This window comes from Rhincodon typus, chromosome 37, assembly GCF_021869965.1.
Source record: "Rhincodon typus isolate 14 chromosome 37, sRhiTyp1.1, whole genome shotgun sequence".
Lineage (NCBI taxonomy): Eukaryota > Metazoa > Chordata > Chondrichthyes > Orectolobiformes > Rhincodontidae > Rhincodon > Rhincodon typus.
In genome coordinates, this window is record NC_063368.1 from 13378705 (window position 1) to 13398605 (window position 19901).

At 43.3% G+C, this 19901-nt stretch overlaps 1 protein-coding gene across 2 annotated transcripts in view; it reads left to right on the top strand.

Moving 5' to 3' along the window:
• Positions 1 to 805: 805 nt before the first annotated feature.
• The window catches only part of LOC109923100 (transcription factor Spi-B-like), a 23057-nt gene continuing 3961 nt past the window's right edge, over positions 806 to 19901 (top strand). The window contains exons 1-6 of one of the 2 annotated variants that reach the window (XM_048617470.1): positions 806 to 882; positions 1207 to 1433; positions 12390 to 12414; positions 16044 to 16137; positions 17716 to 17912; positions 19421 to 19583. In XM_048617470.1, the coding sequence (XP_048473427.1) occupies positions 1411 to 1433; positions 12390 to 12414; positions 16044 to 16137; positions 17716 to 17912; positions 19421 to 19583 (502 nt within the window). In that variant the 5' untranslated portion in view covers positions 806 to 882; positions 1207 to 1410. Of the gene's footprint in view, positions 883 to 1206; positions 1434 to 12389; positions 12415 to 16043; positions 16138 to 17715; positions 17913 to 19417; positions 19584 to 19901 lie in introns of both variants that reach the window. The other variant, XM_048617469.1, reaches the window with a different exon arrangement.

Sequence of the window (19901 nt, forward strand, 5' to 3'; positions counted from 1 at the left end):
GTACAGGACATTGGTTAGGCCACTTTTGGAATACTGTGTTTACTGCCACTGAAAGGATGTTGTTAAGCTTGAAAGGGTGCAGAAAAGATTTACAAGGATGTTGCTGGGGTTGGAGGGTTTAGCTATAGGGAGAGGCTGAATAGGTTGGGGCTATTTTCCCTGGAGTGTCAGAGGCTGAGGGGTGACCTTATAGAAGTTTGTAAAATCATCAGGGGCATCAATTTGGTGAATAGCCAAGGTCTTTTCCCCAGGGTAGGGGAGTCCAAAACTAGAGGTCATAGGTTTAAGGTGAGAGGGGCAAGATATAAAAGGTACCTAAGGGGCAACTTTTTCATGAAGAGGTTGATGTGTATGGAATGAGGAATTGGTGGAGACTGGTTAGAAGACATCTGAATGGGTACACAAAATAGGAAAGGTTTATGGTGATATGGCCAAATGCTTGCGAATGGGACCAGGTTAGTTTAGGCTCTCTGGTCGGCATGGACGAGTTGGACCAAAGAGTCAATTTCCGTGCTGTGTAGCTCTAAGACCTCTATGACAGGTATTTAATCTGCAGTTAAGGAAGTCAAGGAGTACAGACTGGAAAATGAACAATCAAATCAGTTACCATCTTATCAAAAGGTAGACCAGGCTCCAAGAGGAGAGGATTCAACTCCTGTTCCTAATACTTCTTTAAACCAATCTATTTGGATGTGTTATGACAGATCTCCGTGGCATATTTGCCCTAAGGTGGGATTCAAACACAGACTCTCAGGCAGGGACACTGCCACTGCGTCACAACACACTCCCATTATACATGTGAAGAACAAAAACTTCAATGATAGAAGCTACTGAAAGTTAGGATGGCCAGTGTCGTCCTTACGGTATCCATCGAGGGCTCCTGTGAGTGTATGGTTTGCACGGTGGGGGTTGCTGAGAGGCGGGGACATTATTTGTATGGGAGGGGGCGTGGTGTAGGATCAGTATTGAATATTTGCAAGACGGATTCCCTGGAAAATTTTCACATCTGGGCGAGGGTTAAAAAGCAAGAGCAGGAGCCGTTAGCAATGCGTTTGGAACTGGTGAATCAGATTTCAATACAGTTTGCGAGACTTGACTTAGTTTGCAATTCTGGCTACTTTATGCTACTTTAAATCAATTGTAAACGTTTCTGTTGCTCTTCCGGGAACGGGGAGCTTTTACGTTCACACTTTAATTTTTTTTTAGTTTGTCTTTCTCCAAAACACAGAAGATTCTTAACTCCCAGAACCGTCGATTGTGCAATGCAAAAGGGGATTTTTGCAATGAACTCAGCAGGCTCCACCCACTTGCATATGGATATTTAAAAAGCACGTAGCGACACCAGCCTAGACTCAAGAGAGGAAGCGGGACTATAAGAGATCGTGTTCGTGAAGCACCGCTCCGTCCAACATGCACACTCTGGAAACACCGCAGTAAGTACTTGTAAACACACCGAAATGCTGAGATCTGTTCAAAACGCCTCCCCCCTAAACACTGCATCAACTCAGTATCCTATCCAAGTTAACCAAACACCCAAAAGCACCTCTTTTTGAAAGATAAAAGTTCACGACTTGCTTTTAATTTTCTTCTCCAATACTGAACTGAAAGATGATTTTGAAACATTCTATCCCTCCCTCCACCCAAAAATTGTCATGGTGAGAGTCTAAAAACATTTGTAGACTTTCTTTGGAATGGTAAACTTTTAATCGGTGCGGGGAATCTAGCTGCAAGGTTTTTTTTTATTGGAAGATGGACTTGGGGTGCCAAGATTACAGTCAGTATGACTGCAATTGGATCATTTGATAGCGTTTCAGCAAGAGTGAAGTTGCTGTTTTGTTTCGTGGGGCGTAAAGAGAATGATAGCCAACGCAATTGAACTTAGAAGACCGGATTGATTCGATTAGGAGTTAAGGAAAAAATGTTTATGATCCTTTGACAGGTTGCTCTGGATAGTTGCACTCCTGAGCTCGTGTTTATGTGTACAGTACGGAGGTGCCTCTGGTTGTTAATTTGACCGAAAGAGTTATAACCAATAACTCACATTGGTTATCTCAGCGTCACAGGTTCTATTTGTCTGCTTTGGTTCTGGAACTGCAGTTTTGGGAGGCTAGAAGCTGATTTTTCAACATGTTTTAAATTGGTGAAAACATTCTCATCTGAAGCACCATTCTGTACAATTTGAATAAAATCTAAGTCTTTTCTTGCACTAAAGGGGCGGCAAGAGAAGGAAAATAACCAAATGTGATGAGCAGTCACATTCCTTACACTGCCAGGGTTTATGCCAAGAATTGACTGAAGGTTAAGTTCAGTGTAAGGCAAGAAAACTGTTTTCTGTCACCTACAGACATACTATGTTAGTATCTGTTCACACAGCCTACGAATTGACACATTGTTCTGTGTCAAAATGTTCACACTAATTAATGATTTTGAGGATTCAAGAGACTTAAGTTAGTAAACATAACAATTGTTCTTTGCCAGTAGCTTCCCACAGATAGCAACTAGATTGACCTGTTAATCTGCTTTCTGATGATGTTTGTTGAAGGGGAAATTCTAACTGGATCATTGGAAGAGAATTGTGTTCTTATAAGCTGTTTTGTTTTATTATTAATGCTCGTGATTATAAATAGACAAGTATTTGCATATGCTTTTGTTTCTTGTGGAGGTTGCTTTCTCGAAAAGATTGTTCTGCAGTCACAAATATGTTGTACAGCTTTTCCATCCAACTTGGCAGCACTTTGGTTTGTTTCTGTTTTATGCAGTGCTTTGTAATGTTAAAAAAAAGACAAAAAACATTCAGAATTAACAAAAAATAGTGGAGGGAGGGTTTTTCTTTTAGCTCCACCTCATGGGTAAATTGGGAACTGCATTGGCCATTGAGCTCTACAGACCAGCAGGTCTCCAGCTCTGGGCATAACCTGAGCTGGGCTAAATTAGGGGTGTTGTACCCGGCCACAGTGCATAATCAATTGGCACCAATCACACACTATCCAGCAATCCCTCATAAGAAGAGGGACAATGGGTGAGGATGCCACTATGCTCCATTGACCCTCAAAGAGGGCGCTACTAAGCTTCTAATGAGTCACTGCCTTCAGATGAGGAAGGGGGCAGAGGCAGTTTTGGAAGAGATCCAATTATCGAAATGACCAATAATTGATCCTGGGCCACCTGTACCCCACCTCAAAAAGTGACTCAAATTAATTGCCAACAATATGTCCCAGATAATGACAGTTGTTTCCAAGGAGAGAACTATTTGTGGCATCTGTGACAACCGCAAGACATTCCAAAGCACTTTACAGCCAGTGCACTACTTTTGAAGTGTAGCCATTGTTGTGGTATAAGAAGCTCAGCAGCCAATTTGTCCACTGTCAGCTCCCAGAAGAGCAATGGGATAATGACCAGATCACTGACTTGCTATGTAAGGTTCTAAAGGTACATATGTTGCTGTTTTGCCTCCAGTGCTGCTTGGTGTGAGTCAAGCTGCTCAAAGCATTCATAAATTCATAGAATCTCTACAGTGTGGAAGCAGGCCCTTCGGCCCAACAAGTCTACACTGACCCTCAGAACATCCCACCCAGACCCAACCCCCTATAACCCACCTAATCTACACATCCCTGAACACTACAGGCAATTTAGCTTGGCCAATCCACCTAGCCTGCACATCTTTGGACTGTGGGAGGAAACCAGAGCACCTGGAGGAAACACGCACAGACATGGGGAGAATGTGCAAACTCCACACAGACAGTCGCCCGAGGGTGGAATTAAACCCAGGTCCCTGGTGCTGTGAGGCAGCAGTGCTAACTACTGAGCCACTGTGCTATCCAAGTATATTTTCTCAACAGTAAAAAGAATGATTTTGGTTATAGCTTTGTGCATCTTTCACAGATCAAATATATCTCATTTTGGTGTCGAATGCTGGGAGTTGCCTTGAGTTATACTTTTCATGATTTGTCACCAAATTGTGTGTCTCTCCCTACTTCGGCAAATGTCTACAGCCTCACAATTCTCTGAGAAGCCTACACCCCTCTTATTTGAGTGTCTTGAGCTACCCTGATTTTAATCACTCCACCATTGGCAGTGCCACCCCCTCTCCCCAGCTGTGGCATTCTTTCCCTAAACTGCTCTACCTATCCTTCCCCGCTTTTAAGATTCAGCTTAATATCTCTGGTCAAGCTTATGGAAACCTGTCCCTTATGTGGTTTGATGTGGAGTGTTCTTTGACAATTGCTGCTCTGAGTAGATGTTATTTTGTCCAAGGCAGTGTATAAATGCAAGTTGTTGCTTTATATCCATTGAACATCCCTGACCATATACAGTAATCAGTCTGCAGTCACGAAATGAGAGGTGAATAAAAAGCAGCCCCACATCTCTCATTGCAGTCCTTCTTCCAGTTATAATAGTGGGCTAATTGACAACTGAATTAACTTTATTCCAGGCAATTCTAAAACTGAATGTTATGAAGGAGAGTTCAAGAAATGTGCAAAGCATTTGTTTTTTGGCACGTATAAGAACCCTCAACTAATTCTCAATCCTCCTCACCTTCAAGTGTAAGTCAGCCAAAAGGGCCCGCAGACCACCAACAATACACCAAGCTGGCCACCAGGAGGCACTAAAGGGTGACTCCCATTTCAGAGAGACTTTTGGCCTTGCTTCATGCCTTTGAGCGCTGAATTCAGAAACTAAAATGAGGTTGTGGTAATGGCCCTTCTTTTCTACTGTTTCATGGTGTTGTGTGTCGTTGCCGCTATGGACTGGCTCATAGAGATGGATAAAATTGTTCTTGACTGGCACTAGTCTTCCAGTTATTGATATGGCCTGCTATTGGTAATGTTTACCACTGGGTGGGAGAATGGGGGTACTCCTCATGACCCCAGGATGGTTGAACAAGCAGGAAATTCACCATTTGGAAAGTGCAAATAAATACTGCAACTAGTAAAACTTCCCTTTATTGCAGTTTCTGAAGTGGTGGAATTGTCATATGACTGCACAGTCTGTTTTTGTGGTCAGCTGGACAAGAATATTACTTCTCAAATGTGGCAATGGGCTTTGAATATTATTCATCATCACCAGCAGTATAAAATTGCCTCCACAAACGTGTTATGTCTCCATATATATTATGATCTCCTGCTACAGCTGTATCATTTAGCACTGTATTATCCAATATAGCACGCAATTCCAGGTAACTGGATGAAAGCCCACCTATGTCTTTAATTTCCCACCAGATACTGTTGTGGGAGTTGACCTGTCTGAGGTTCAGAGAAAATCCATCACGATCTCTCCTCAGGCCACTACCTAGTGGTGAGCAGTGACTGGCCCCACTAGTGACATTCAAACCCTCAGGAGAAAATAATTTCCAATAAAAAAAATTGGTCACAGTCCTGGAAGCTTAAAATAAAGTTGGTTACATTGTCCAAAATGATAAAGCATCCGGGTTTTTTTTAAACTTGATGGTTTACTGTGTAGTTTGGAGGAAAGGGCAATGGAAGCGAGCGAGATAGTGGTAATGTCACTGGGCTTGTGATCCAAAGGTGCAGGCTAATGCTCTGATGTGGTCCAAATCCCACCCCACAAGGAATTTAGATTGAAATTAATAAATCTGGAATATGAAGCTAGTCTCTGCAACAGCAATTGTGACAACTGTCATCATTTGTTGAAACCCCTCTGGTTCACTAATGTCCTACATGTGACTCCAGACCATGGCAATGTGGTTGACCCTTAACTGTCTGCTGAAATGGCCCTAGCAAGCCACCCAGTTCAAGGATAATTTGGGATGAAAGAATAATGGGGAGAAAAGCTAAATTACTCACTATGTAATTGTGTTAAAACACAATTATTGTTAGGGAAGGTGAAAGAGATTATTTGACAGCGAATGTGTAGGAGAGGAGCAAAGAGGGACAGTATTTGAAAGGGAGTGTGCAAGAGACAATGAAAGTATGAGAGATGGTGTTTGAAAGGAGGGTGTATTGTGGAGGCAGAGTATGACACACAAATACTCGGTACTATACCCTGTTGACCGGATGATTGTTGCTGTTTCAATCTAGCACCTTAATCTAGCTAGATGGAGGCATCTGCTGCAGTCTCTGAGAAAATGTTTGACCCTGCAGCCTCCTGACACAGTACCTGAGGCATTGATACCTGCCCCACCTTTAATAGTGCAGTGGGCTGCTGTTTGCTTATGGTCTTGGAGGTCACTACCCTTAACAGGCTAGAAGACATTTCTAAAAATCAGAAGCAACAACAACTTGGATTTGTACAGCATTCTTAACATAAAATGAAATGGCCCAAAGTGCTTCATAGGGAAGAAGTGGTGTAGTGGTAATGTCAGCTGACTACTAATCCAAAGGGGCTGGAAGCTGGTTTGGAGGCTGAGGTGTGACCTGATAGAAGTATATAAAATCATAAGAAGCATGGTTAAGGTAGATAGTCGGGGACTCTTTCCCAGGATGGAAATTTCAAATACTAGGAGGCATAGGTTTAAGGTGAGAGGGGGAAAGTTTAATGGAGGCACATTTTTAGACAGAGGGTAGGTGGCATCCGGAATGTACTGCCTGGGGAGGTGGTAGAAACAGAGATGATAGCAAAGTTTAAGAGGCATTTAGACAGATACATGAACAGGCAGGGTATGGAAGGATACAGAGCATGTGCAGGCATATGGGATTAGTTTAGAATAGCGTTGTGGTTGGCACAGAGATGGTGGGCCGAAGGGCCTGTTCCTGTTCTGTACTGTTCTGTGTTCTAACAGCAGGCTATCATTTTGGACAGTCCCAAAAGGTGAAGTATGAATTCAATAGAAATCTGGAATACAGAGCTGGCCTAATGGTGATCATGTAACCATAGATGAATATTGTTAAAAACCCATCTGATAATTCACTAATGCCCTGTAGGGAAGAAAATCTGCCATCCTAACCCAGTCTGGCCTACATGTGACTCCAGACCCATATATGATTGAATTGTAACTGTCCTCTAGACCTTGAGGGATGAGCAATAAATGCTGGCCAGCCAGCGAGGCCGACATCCCATGAAAAGGAAAGGTTTGGAGGGATATGGGCTAGGAGCAGGCAGGTGGGACTAGTTTGGTTTGGGATTATGATCAGCAGGGACTAGTTGGACTGAAGTGTCTGTTTCCATGATGTACGACTTTATGACTAAAGAGTACAATTTGACACCAAGCCTCCTAAAGAGATGTTAGGTCAGATGACAAAAAGCTTAGTCAAAGAGGTAGTTTTAAGAAGCCTCTTAAAGGAGGCAGAGAGGTACATGGAGGGAAGGCAGAGTTTGGGTCTAGGCAGCTGAATGCCCAGCCGCCAATGATAAAACGTTCATGATTGGAGAAGCACAAGAGATTTCATAGGTAGGGAGGAGCAAAGGCCATGGGAGGATTTGAAACAAGGATGGGAATTTCAAGATCGAGATGCACACTAGCAATTAAGATTAGGAATAACCAGAATTTTGGCCTTGCTGTAGTTGGGCTGTAGTAGCATATTTTAACCCTGAGTTTACAGTGTTGACTTTCAGAGCAATAAGGGGCCTGGTTTGGTAATAATTGATATGGTCACATGATGTACTGGTAAGGTTGCTATAATTGGGCTTGGTGTCTCATAATCAGCCTGGCTTCCTGCCCTTGAAGCGCTTAACTAGCGACTATTGTAATTAGTGTTGACAGCAGTGAGGGGGTCAGCTAGAGTGTGCTTTCGCTGTGAATAAGCAGCTACGTGAGCTCGCGCACCTAACTTGACCACTCAAATTCAGTATTGCAATGAGACCTTGAGATTGAAGTCTTTGAGGGAAGAAGAGGGAGTTGGGGGGAGGTGAAAGCAGATTATTTTGATTTTTAGGCCACGCCAAGACTTTCAAAGGGGTCTGTGTAGTCATGATTCAAGAGGCCAATGGGAAGAGTTCAACTTTCTTTGGGTAGAATTCAAGTGTAATTAGTTTTATTTTGTTGTCCAACTCGTCTGAATGCTCAAACTGAAGATGTAGGCTTCCTCTACTCTGGCCCAACATAGTGGGCGTTACTAAGTTACTTCAGTTAAATAGATCGATTGAAGAAGTTGGGTCTGTTTCATTGAAGAAGAGAAGGTTGAGAGAAAGGTCGTCAAAGTCATGAGGGTCTGAATAGTGTAGACAGAGAGCTGCTGCTCGTGAAAAGATCAGGATGAAGAAAGAGGACATAGGTTGATGGTAATTGGCAAAAGAAGCAGTGGTGACATGAGAAACTTTTTCATGTGGCGAGTGGCTAGGGTCTAGAATGCAGTGCCTGAGGGTGTGGTGGAGGCAGGTTCAATTGAGGCTTTCTGACGGAAATGGATTAATATCTGAAAAGGAGCAATGTGCAGGGCTACAGGGGGAAGATGGAAGAATGGCATTGGGTGAATTGGTGGCATAGTGGTAACGTCGTTGGACTAGTGATGCAGAAGTCCATGCCAATGTTCTGGGGACATGGTTCAAATCCCATTGTGGCAGATAGTGAAATTTGAATTTGTAATGTCTGGAATTCAAAGCTAGTCTAATGGCAATCATGTAACCACTGTTGATTGCTGTTATCATCAATTGTTTTAATAGTTCACTAATTTCTTTTAGGCAACAAAATCTGCTGTCTTTACATGGTCTGGTCTACAAGTGACTCCAGTCCCATAGAATTGTGGTTGACTCTTAACTGTCCTAATTCAAGGGAAACAGGGGATTGGCAACAAATGTTGGCAACAACAACGATGCCCACATCCTATATAAGAATTCTTAAAATTGTTCATTTGGAGTGCTGGCACTGACATGATGGACCGAGTGGCTTCCTTGTTTGCTCTAACCACTGTGTGAAATTCTGTTGTGTTGAAATTTCCATGATTGCTAATCCCAGTGGCAATTACTGTACGTGTTTCTCTACACAACACGCCTTCTCTCATTGAGACTAGTGACCGCAAGAATTGTAGTGTGGATGGGCCTCACCTGTCAGTTTGGCAATTACCTGTTTCCCACCCCAACTCTGCCCATGGACAGTCCTAAGTGAGATGGGCAATTAAGCTGGCAGATGCCAGCTTCCCTCAGGAATGGAGCCTGCAAGCTGACCAGTTTCATTTCTCGAGATTACCCTGAAAGCCAGCAGACAGAGAAAGCGAAAATCTCATCCTCTGCAGCTTTTCTCATCTTGAAGGTGATTTGAACTTATCTTTGTGGTTTCTTATACGTGGAGGCATTCTGTAATGTATGACTGTTATTTTCGCGTGTGCGCGCCTATGCAATGTGAACCTTAATCATCTGAGAATTCCGCTGCATGTGAGTCAACAAATCTTTCGGACAGTGGGTGGGGGCGGAAGGGAAAGGTTCACATGATGGTTGGGTTTCTTGACTCTGACCTCCAACCTGATTTTCTGCCTTTAAATCTTCCCGGAGTGGAAACGGAAAGTGTGCTTGGATTGCAGGGAAAAATATACAAGTTTTCCTATTAAAATAAGGGAAGGACGGGAGACTGGCATTTACATAGTGCCTTGCATGAGCTTAGGATGCCCAGAAGGCCTGCCACCATTTCAACAAATGCAGGTGTGTCTTACGTTCTCGCCACTCTCTAGGTTTCTCCTGAATTTCCTGTTGCATTTGTTAGTGATTATAATATATTTGATCATCAAATTTTACAGAACTGGGATTTCTACTAATCTGTTTCCTTCTCATGTATATGCTTCGCAAGAGGCTCCACCCATCCCTCTTCAACTAACCCTATCAGCATATCTTTTCATTTCTGTCTCCCTCATATGCTTATTAAGCTTTCTGTAAATGCAGCAATGCTGTTCATTGTAACAATTCCCATATCCTCAATGCTGTCGTGATAAATGGTTCCATTAAATAAACTGCTGCTGACCTTGTTGAATCCCTTCATTATCCATTGGGGGTCGCTTCTCACTCTTGTGTCGTCTGGAGAGACTGTTCTATCATTCCTGACAGGTACGAATCCTGACACCAAATTTGCAAAGTCAGGGTTATAGGACCAAGGCAAGTAGCTGAAGTTAAGATGCAGATCATTGATGATTGAAATGAATGGCAGAATATGCTTTAAGGTGTGAATGCTCTTTTCCTGTTAGTGTGTTCCTAAGTGTTAGTTTGAATATGAGTATGTTTAAAGAAACCCTTTAAAAACTGCTAATTGGAAATCATGCCTAATTAGGTTGATTAATCCCATCCCTTTTATTGTACACAATTCCAATCACATTTCCTATTAATTTCTTTGAACTTTCTGAGGCAGGAGCTACTCTACTGGAGCCTATTTCAATGGTGTGAGCTATTGCAATCTTCCTGCCAATAATCCAGCAAGTCTGGTGAGGAATGGCTGGAATGCCTGTAATATACAAATGTGCGCCATCCAATATTTCCCACTTCCCAACCTCACCCAGCATTCTTCGATTGGGAGGGAGGTGACTCGCAAATAGTAATGGAACTGGTTTTGGCCCATTCACACATTCTGTCTGTGTGAGGGTTTTAATTCGTAAAGTCATTGTCTTTTGAGTTGACGAGCTAATGACTTCTTACTTGATGTGGTGGGACTAGAGAAGCTGAGATTTTTTTAGAACGGCTAAGTCTTGGTAAAGGTAGACAAAATCGCGAAAGGCTCTGATCACACAGAAATGGCGGAACGATTCTCACACACAAGAGGATCAACAACCAGAGAACACAGGTTTAACATCATTGCCAGAGAAAAACTGTAGAGGAAGACATATGTTTACAAAAGGGAATTGGTTATAGATCTTTTCTAATCAACCTGTTCATGGATATTATGACAAGTGTAACTTGAACCCAGGTCTCCTGGCTCAGAGATGGAGCAAGAAAAAGAATGTAGCTGTGTAATGAAACTGACGCAGGAACGATGGACTGAATGGCCACCTCCTGAGCTGTATGATTCTATTCTAGATTGATATCTACTAATATTTCCATCACCCTTCGCTAATTATTCCCCCCTTCTTCTGCTGAGCATTGATGAGCAGATGCCAAAGGCAGCCTTCTTGTTTCAAGCCTGGGCATTGAATATTGATGCTTTTTGGCCTTTGAGAGCATGGTGAACCCTACCATCATTCTGGCCTAGGTCAGCAAGTGCAGTGTAAAGTGGGTATTGAATCTGAGGGGGAGGCCTAATGGAAATGCTCAAGGTTACCAGGAGTTCCAGTTGAGCAAGTAGGAAAGGTATATTGTTTTAGCAAGTGGGTCAGTAACCAGGGGCACAAGATTTAAAATAATCGCAGAAGGAGATGGGTAGAGTTTTTGTTTCACTTGGCTCTGGAATGGATTACTTGTGAAAAGGCTTTGAAGGGGTGTTGACATGAAAAAGATTCATTTACAGGGTTAGGGGGAGAAAAGGTGAGATATGCATCCAAATTGAAGGATGTTCCCGATGACTGGGGACTCCAAGATCAGGTGACAAGGTCTAATTAGGCCATTTAGAACTAGATGAGGAGAAATGTCTTCATCTGGAGAGTGGTGAGCCTGTGAAAGTTTTCCATGTGCTATGGACCATTCTGGGAGACTTGTTGCTAATTTTCAATGGAATTGTATTGACAAGGTATTGTTGCATTAACTGGAAACAGTAACTAATTATTTTCTTCTTCAGGGGCATTGGAGAAGGAATATATTGAAACAGATGACTGTACATGTGTTGCATTAGGCTCCCCGAATTAAACTATTCCCTAAGTTACCCATGTGCAATAGAGTCTGTAGTGGGCTCAGCTTTGAAAAACCATTTCTACCGAAGCGTTGTCAGAAGAAATGTTAAATTTTCCCCATCATTTAGACATCAGTGTTCCCACAGCCATTATTTCAGAACACCTCCGCTACCACAACGTCCTGGCCAATATTTAGTCCAATTCATACAATACTGCATATCATATTATCTGGTCTTTTTAACACACTGCTGTTCCTGGGAGTTTGCTTTGAGCAAATTGACAGCAATATTTCCTGCATTACAATAGTGACTGCATTTCAAGAAGTGCTTCAAAATGGCCTGAGTCTGCACGTGCTGTTATATAAATGCAATTTGTTTGCCTTTCCTTACATACGTAGTGTTGCATGAGGGGGGCTGCTTTACTTTTCTAAATCCCTTGTTGTTGTTGTTATTGTTCATAATGTGAATGTCACAGATTCCCAGATTATAGGGAAATGCATCATGTGCTGTGGATATGTAAACATCCCACCCCACCCCACCCCCAATCACCACCACCACCTACCTTTACTGCTGATTTCCCCTCATACCCCATTCCCACTCTTTCTGGGGGCATATGGCAGGTCACAATGCAGTTTTGCCACAGGCTGTTGAAGGAATTGAAACATCACTGGGCATTAATTCCAGCAGTAGGTCTGCGCTGAATCCTTGTTTTTGCTAATATTTTAATGTCTTTTATTTTATTCCTTCTCTCTAGGATTGAACCGTCACAGATTTCTCTAGTAAGTATGATGCAAGTTTAAAAGTTTTGAGTGTTTTCTTTGCAAACCACTGAATGTTTACATATTTTTATCCTGAATTGATATGCTTAGACTTGCCAACATTGCCATATCTCAGCAAAAATAAATGTGAATTAGATAAACTACTGGATAGTGTCTGAGAAATCTGACTCTTGGTTTGTTTTGTTCTTTTAGATCAGCATTTATTGCCCATCTCTAATTGCCTTTGAACTGAGAGGCTTGCTAGGGCTATTTCAAAGGGCAGTTAAGAGGCAAACATGTTGCTGGGTTTGGACTCGCATGTAGGCCAGACCATGAAAGAACAGCATGTTTTCTTCCCTGAAGGGCATTAGTGAACAAAGTTTTCTTTAAATCAATGTTGGCTTCCTTTCATTTCCAGATTTATTAATTAAATTTAAATTCCACTCTCTGATGTGGTAGAATTTGAACCCAAGGTTCCACACCCAAAACCTGGGTCTCTTGATTACTATTCTGGTGACATTACTGCTGTGCCACTGTTTCACTATGTGCTAGATCTGAAAACAGACCAGTATATCTATCTAACATCTGGCTGGAGATTTTATCTGTGCATTGACTGTTGTAATTCATATACGTCTCTGCAACTGCTCAGCTCTGTCATTTCTTTACGTATTCTGCAAAGCGTAAGGTTTATAATGCTCAGTTTAAATATTGTTACTTTATTAAATATGTCTGGACGGGGCTCTTGTGGCACAGTGGTAGTGGTAGGGCACCAATCATAACCCTGTCTTTGAAGCAGGAGGCCCAGGTTCAAGTCCCAGAGGTGTGTCATAACATCTCTGAACAAGCTGCTTAAAAATATTCTAAATAAGTCTGAATAGAGAGCTAGTGCCAGTAATGGACCCATCTGGCTCACTCACACACACCTATAGGGAAGGAAATCTGCCATTCTTACCCAGCCTGGCCTACATGTGACTCCAGACCCACAACAATGTTGTTGACTCTTAGCAATCCTCCCAAGATGTCCTGTTAATACAACGAGTTGTATTAAACACTGCACCCTCTTAAAGCATGGAGCTTGACCACTCCTATTCTTGTTAATTTTGATCCTGTTATGCCTTGGGTAAGTACAGACAGAGAGACTATCAAACTAAGACCACGTGAGGGAAGCTCCTCCTCCATTCTTTCTCTCTGAACTATCAGCAGTGCTGTTTGGACTCAATTTAATGAAAATCCATACGCAATCTTAAAAACATTTTAACAGACACCTTCTTCCCCCTCCTGTGTTTTTACTTCTGGTCAGGCTGTAGGAAGCCTGGAACACACTCTAGGATCCTACAGTGCAGGAGGAGACCCATCAGCCCATCAAAGCAGCACTGACCCTTTAAAAGAGCTATCTACATTAGGCCCAGTGCCCTGACTCTTTCCCCATAGCCCTGCAACTGTTGCTGTTTCAAATATGGATGCAAGTCCCTTTTGAAAGCTCCTTTTGAATTGACTTTGAGCAGTGCATTCCAAAGGGCTGCCTATCACCCCACTGGTTTTTGTTGAGATTCTTTGGTCTGCCTGATTTCCTATGAGCATAGAGAGACACAAAACTGGAATATGCTCCATTGCCTGAAACAGTCAAGTGCAAATAACCAGAATGATGGGCTGAATGGCCTCTTCCTGTGCTGTGTTGTTTTACAATTCTGAGTGTACTCCAATTTCTAGTCAGCAGTGTTACCACAGGGAGTTCTGAATGAGATCACATTGATTGAACCTTGAACCCTCCACTGCAACACGACCAACACACTCTCACCTTGGGGTCCCACCTAATAACCAGGCTGGCCTCCGCTGAGCGTAGTTCAGGCCATCGCTGGAATGAGTGCGAAACATGGCTGAGTAAATTGTAACTTTCTATGAACTGGCCACTGGCAAACATGCAGGATTGAGGCAAGAGACTGAACGGTGAGACCAGACTCTGTATTCAAATCATTGACACACTCCAGTTATTAATCACCCCCTTCCCTCCACATCATGGCCATGTGCATCCGTACAGAGGGTCCCTGGGGTTACAAATAAACAGTCCAAAGAGCTGTATGCACGAACACAAAAAGGAAACAGGTGGGAGCATGAGTGAACTGAGGCTGAGATAGATAGATTCTTGATTGGTCGGGGAATCAAGGGTTATGGAGAAAATGCAGAAAAGTGGATGTGACAAGTGTCAAATCAGCCACAATCTTATTGAATGGTGGAGTGGGCCCGAGGGGCCAAATAGCATACTCCTGCTGCTATTTCTTATGGTCTTTGAGCCCTCATGGCCGCCAGCCTCCTGAGTTATCGCAAAAGTTAACTTATTAACCAAGATTGTCCAGGCATATTAAAAATTACGCTGACGCCTCTTGTAGAAAAATTCAAATAAGCTGGCTGTATAGCATACTTGTACACATTAGCTGAGGTTTTGCAAATCCACCTCATTTGTTTATTTTTCCTAAGCCAGTGTTATTGCCCTTGGTACTAGCTTACACGGCCCACTGTGGAACTGAAAGCACTGCGAATGCAGCTTTCAGTCAGATTAGAATTTTTAATATTCATTTATGGGATATTAGCATTGCTGGCTGGGTCAGCATTTATTGCCCATCCCTAATCACACTGGAGTAAGTGGTGGTGAACTGCCGCCTTGAGCCACTGCTGCCCACAGTGTTATTAGAGTTATTACCCAATGATGGATGCCTTGTGTGCTCTCTCAGCCCAGTGTAAAGGGTCCCACCTCCAATATTGCGATGGAGATCAGGGGACATCCTCCTAGTACCCCCTTGGCCAACGTACAGTTAAAAACAGAAATAAAAGCAAAAATTGTGCAGATGCTGGAGATCTGAAATCAAAACAGAAATTACTGGAGAAACTCAGCAGCTCTTGCAGCATCTGTAGAGAAGGAGAAACTTTACAATTGGACTTCAAGTCCAATTCTCTGTTTCTGTCTCCCTGGATGTTGCTAGATCCACTTTGCTTTCCCACCCCACTGCTTTTTTGTCATTGAAAACAGCTTCCTCGGTTGGTTATTTAATTATTGTTGTCTTTTTATTCATTAATCGAATGAAGGCGTCGCTGGCTAGGTAGCATTTATTGCCTATCCCTAATTGCCCAGAGGGCAGTTCAGAGTCAATCACATTGCTGTGGGTCTGGAGTCACATGGAGGCCAGACCAGGTAAGGATGGCAGATACCTTCCCTAAAGGATATTAGTGAACCAGATGGGTTTTTCCAAAAATTGACAGTGCATTCATGGTCATCATTAGATCCTTAAATCCAGATATTTTATTGAATTCAGGTTTCACCATCTGCCATGGCAGGATTCAAACCCGGGTTCCCAGAATCCGAGTTTTAATGGTCCAGTGATAATAACCCGAGGCCATCACCTCCCTGGGAGGTGGCTGTGAGCAAATTGTCCATTGATCATATTGTGATAGTCGCTGTAGTCCAGCAAACACCTCATTGACTGAAGACCCTGAAAATGGGGATGGTACATGTGTGATGTTTCAATTTGCATATCGGTTCTGGAACGGGAGAGGTTAATGTGCTCTGTTGCTGCAAGTCACAGGAAGTCTAAGCAGTGGATGGGAATATCAAATGAAAATTAGGATAATTCTGACAGTTCTTTTCTTCTCTGCAGTATCCTGATGCAGTGACATATGAAACAGATACATACAGCAAGCATCCAGCTCCTTTTTGCTCCTACTATGTTGCTGAACCAGAACAACCTTCAGGTCAGTGATTTGGATGTTGGTAGATATTGAAAGAGGGCTCTTTTTTAATCTCATTGCTAGCGATTGGACTCTCCCAATCACTAGCGTCATCACTTCCTGTCTCATTACTGGGATTGAGAGCCCAGCCCAGCTCAGAGCTAATACAAAACCTTGCAGTTATGGAATGCTTGATAATGGAGCACAAGGACCTCTTCAATGCTACTTGTTTTTAATCAATCTTCAGAAATTAGGGCATCACTGCCAAATCTAACATGTATTACATGCACCTAGCTGTCCCTTGAGAAGGTAGCGGTGGGCCCCTGAAGTCCATGAATTCGGATCATCCACAGGGCTGTTATGGAGGCAGTTTCAGGATTTTAACCCAGTAACAGGGATGGAATAACATTATACTGCCAAGTAAGGATGGTGAGTGGCTTGGAGAGGAGCTTTCAAATGATGGTGTTCCTAAGTATCTGCTGCCCATATCTATCTAGTTAAGGTCCCAGGCTCACTAATAGGGTGAGATGAAGATGGCTGGGAGGAGTCTTGAGTTGGACATGAACAATGACACAGACCTGATCCAAATGGCCTGTGTCTCTGTTATAAATTTGATATGACTTCCTTATTCATTTGAATATTTAATAATCCAGGGAGACAATATTTTGCACATTACAAGCAACAAGTTGCACCGTATCTATATTTGAGAAGATTGTCATTCAACAGCATTATCATTGCCATATCCCACAGCACCCTTTTGATCCATCAGAGTTACCTGGAACAGCCCCATAAATAACATGGCCATGAAGCAGGATGAGGCTGAGTATTCTGCAGCAAGTTACTGACTATCTGACTTCCCAAAGCCTGACTGTCATCTACAAGGCACAGGTTAGGAGTATGACAGAGTGCCATACACTTGTCTGGATGAGTGCAGCTCCAGCAGTACTCAAGCTCAATGCCACCCAGGCCAAAGCAGCCTGCTTGATTGGCATCCCATCCCCCACCTTCGACATTCACGCCTTCACCACCGATGCACAGCAGTAGTGGTGTGTAGCATGTAGAAGATACACTGCAGCAACTCACCAAGGCTCCTTCCTCACCTTCCAAACCGATGACCACTACCATTGAGAAGGGCACGTGGGCACACCACCATTTGGAAGTTCCCCTCCAAGCCACCCAACATCCTGACTTGGAAATAAATTACCGTTCCTTCACTCTCACTGGGTCAGAATCCTGGCGCTCCCTTTTTAACAGAACAAAGAATGTCCCTGAACCACATGGACTGCAGCTTCTCAAGGAGACAGCTGTCCTCCAACTTCTGGAGAGCAATTAGGGATGGGCAATAAATGCTGGCTTAGCCAGTGATGGCCACATCCTGTAAAAATTAAAAATAATATCTTGCAAATTCTGTTTCAAAGTGCATACATTGTTTTCTTCACCCTCTCAGATACCCCGTTTAATCCTGTTTGTATTGTAGCCTGCATGTTGAATTATTGACTGATGTTGGAGGTGGCTGGAGAGACTAAGCACAGGGTCTAAGGACAGTAATGTTCCAGAAATATTCAAGGTGTCACTCCTAACAAGCTGATTCTCTGTGTTTAGATCATTACTGGACGGGCTCTGAACATCACAGCCTGAGCTATGATCATTTTGATGGTGGGCAGTTCACCCAGCTTCAGAATGTGGCAGTCTCCCACCTGCAGAGTTTGTACCCGCAGTTCCCACTGGAGGTCGTCAGCACCCCAGACCCCTCACTGCCAAACCATACCACTTGCCCACTGGAGGAGGACTACAATCAGGTAAAATTTCAGAATCTGCCGATAATACCAACCTTGGCTGTGTGGCAAAGAGTGCCGATGTTACTACTAGACTGCAAATTGACATAGACAGGCCTGCAGAGTGGGCAGACAAGTGGCAGACGGAGTTTAACTAATGCATTTTGACAGAAGGACAGGGGACTGGCCATATCTACCTGATGGCACAGTTTTAAAGAGTGTGGAGGGAAAGAAGGACCTGGGCGTTCTTGTGAATTGATCTTTAAAGAACGTAAGGCAGGTGTGTAAAGTCACCGTAGGATCACCCTTGAGAGTGAGAGACAGTTGATGGTATGTTTAACCTGAGGGTCACCATGCCTCAGGTGAGGGGAGATGTTGAGAAGGTGGTAACCTCAGCTGATGCAGGAATTGAACCTGTGCTGTTGATGTCGCTTTGCATCGCAAACCAGTCGCTCAGTCAACTGAGTGGGGCAACGTACTATAGTGAAAGAATGGTTAGCAAAGCAAATGAATCTTGAGCATCATAAATAGGAGCACTGAGTAAAAATGCAGGGCTGCTAAGGTGAACCTTTATAAAGGTCTGGATAGGTGACAGCTAGAGAATAGAGTAGCAAAGATGATGTTTCGAGTCCAATACGACGACTCGACAGAATTGAAGAATGCACAACGCTGACGACGCAGTTCTGAAGAAGAATTACATCCGACTCGAAACGCCAACTCTGTTTCTCTCTCTGTGCAGATGCTGTCAGCCCTCCTGAGTTTCTCCGGCAATTTCTGTTTTCATTTCAGAACTCCAGCTTTTATTTTAGTTTTCCTCTGTCTTTTTGGGGGCGGGGAAAACAGATTTTTGAGACAATCCACATGCAAAGGAGCCATGTTTCTCGCTGGTTAAAGTGGGAAAGCTGGGAGGGAATTTGAACAGAACTAGTTTAGTTTGAGATTATTGTCGGCATGAACTGGTTGGGAGGGTCTGTTTCCAACTCTATAACTGTCTCTTCTTTAGATTTGGGGTATAATTTACTGGAGAAACAAGCACCTTGGGAAGGGAAAAGAAGGCAGCAAAGTGTGTTACAAGAGAGAGAAAAGCTTGTGTGTGAGAGAGAGAGAGACGACAGGGATCATTTATGCCTTTTTCCCCATGATGTAATATATTTGTTTAAGCTGAAGCTGTAAAAGTCTTTCAAGGAGTTGCCAGAGCATTCACACCAATTTCTGCTCCCAGTGTTGCAGAGAAAGCTCCCACTGCAGACTGACTAATCGAATGATGTAGTTGGGAGATAAACTCTGCACCACTGGGAATCAACAGAAGCATAAGTGATGTGAGAAACTTCCAAAGCTCTCAGTGATTTAAAATAAATAATACTTTCTTTTTCTCTCTTTCTTTCTTTGACCTTTTCTCTCAGCTCTTTTACAGTCTTTTGCTTTTTAATATTGTATGTCTATTAGTTGTAATTTTTAATGTGCACTGTCTAAAGAATTATTGGCGCAGGCATTTTATTTTTCCCTTTTCTTTTGCATTTCCCTCCCAGCAGGTTTTCCCTATGTTGTATCCTTCCTTCCAGACGCCCACCGATTTGTCGAGTCCATCGATATCTGAGGATGATGACTACAACCTGGGCAGCCCCGTGCTGGAGGTTTCTGACAGTGAGTTTGACGAGAATGTCCCTCCCAGAGAGTCGTCCACCCATGATGGAGGTCAGTGCAGGCCCCAATGACAGATTGACTTGAGAATCTGAGAGGATCTTAGTTAGTGAATGGAGTCTTGTGTTCACTTCTGGGAGATTGTGGAGTGGAATGGAGAGGAGGGGGGAGGGGAGGAGAGAAGGAAGGATGAGGAGGGGGGAGGGGAAGAGAGAAGGAAGGTTGAGGAGGGGGGAGGGGAGGAGAGAAGGAAGGACGGGGAGGGGAACGGGGAAGAGAGAAGGAAGACGGGGAAGGGAGGAGAGGAGAGAAGAGAAGGAAGGAAGACGGGGAGGGGAGGAGAGAAGAGAAGGAAGGAAGGACGGGGAGGGG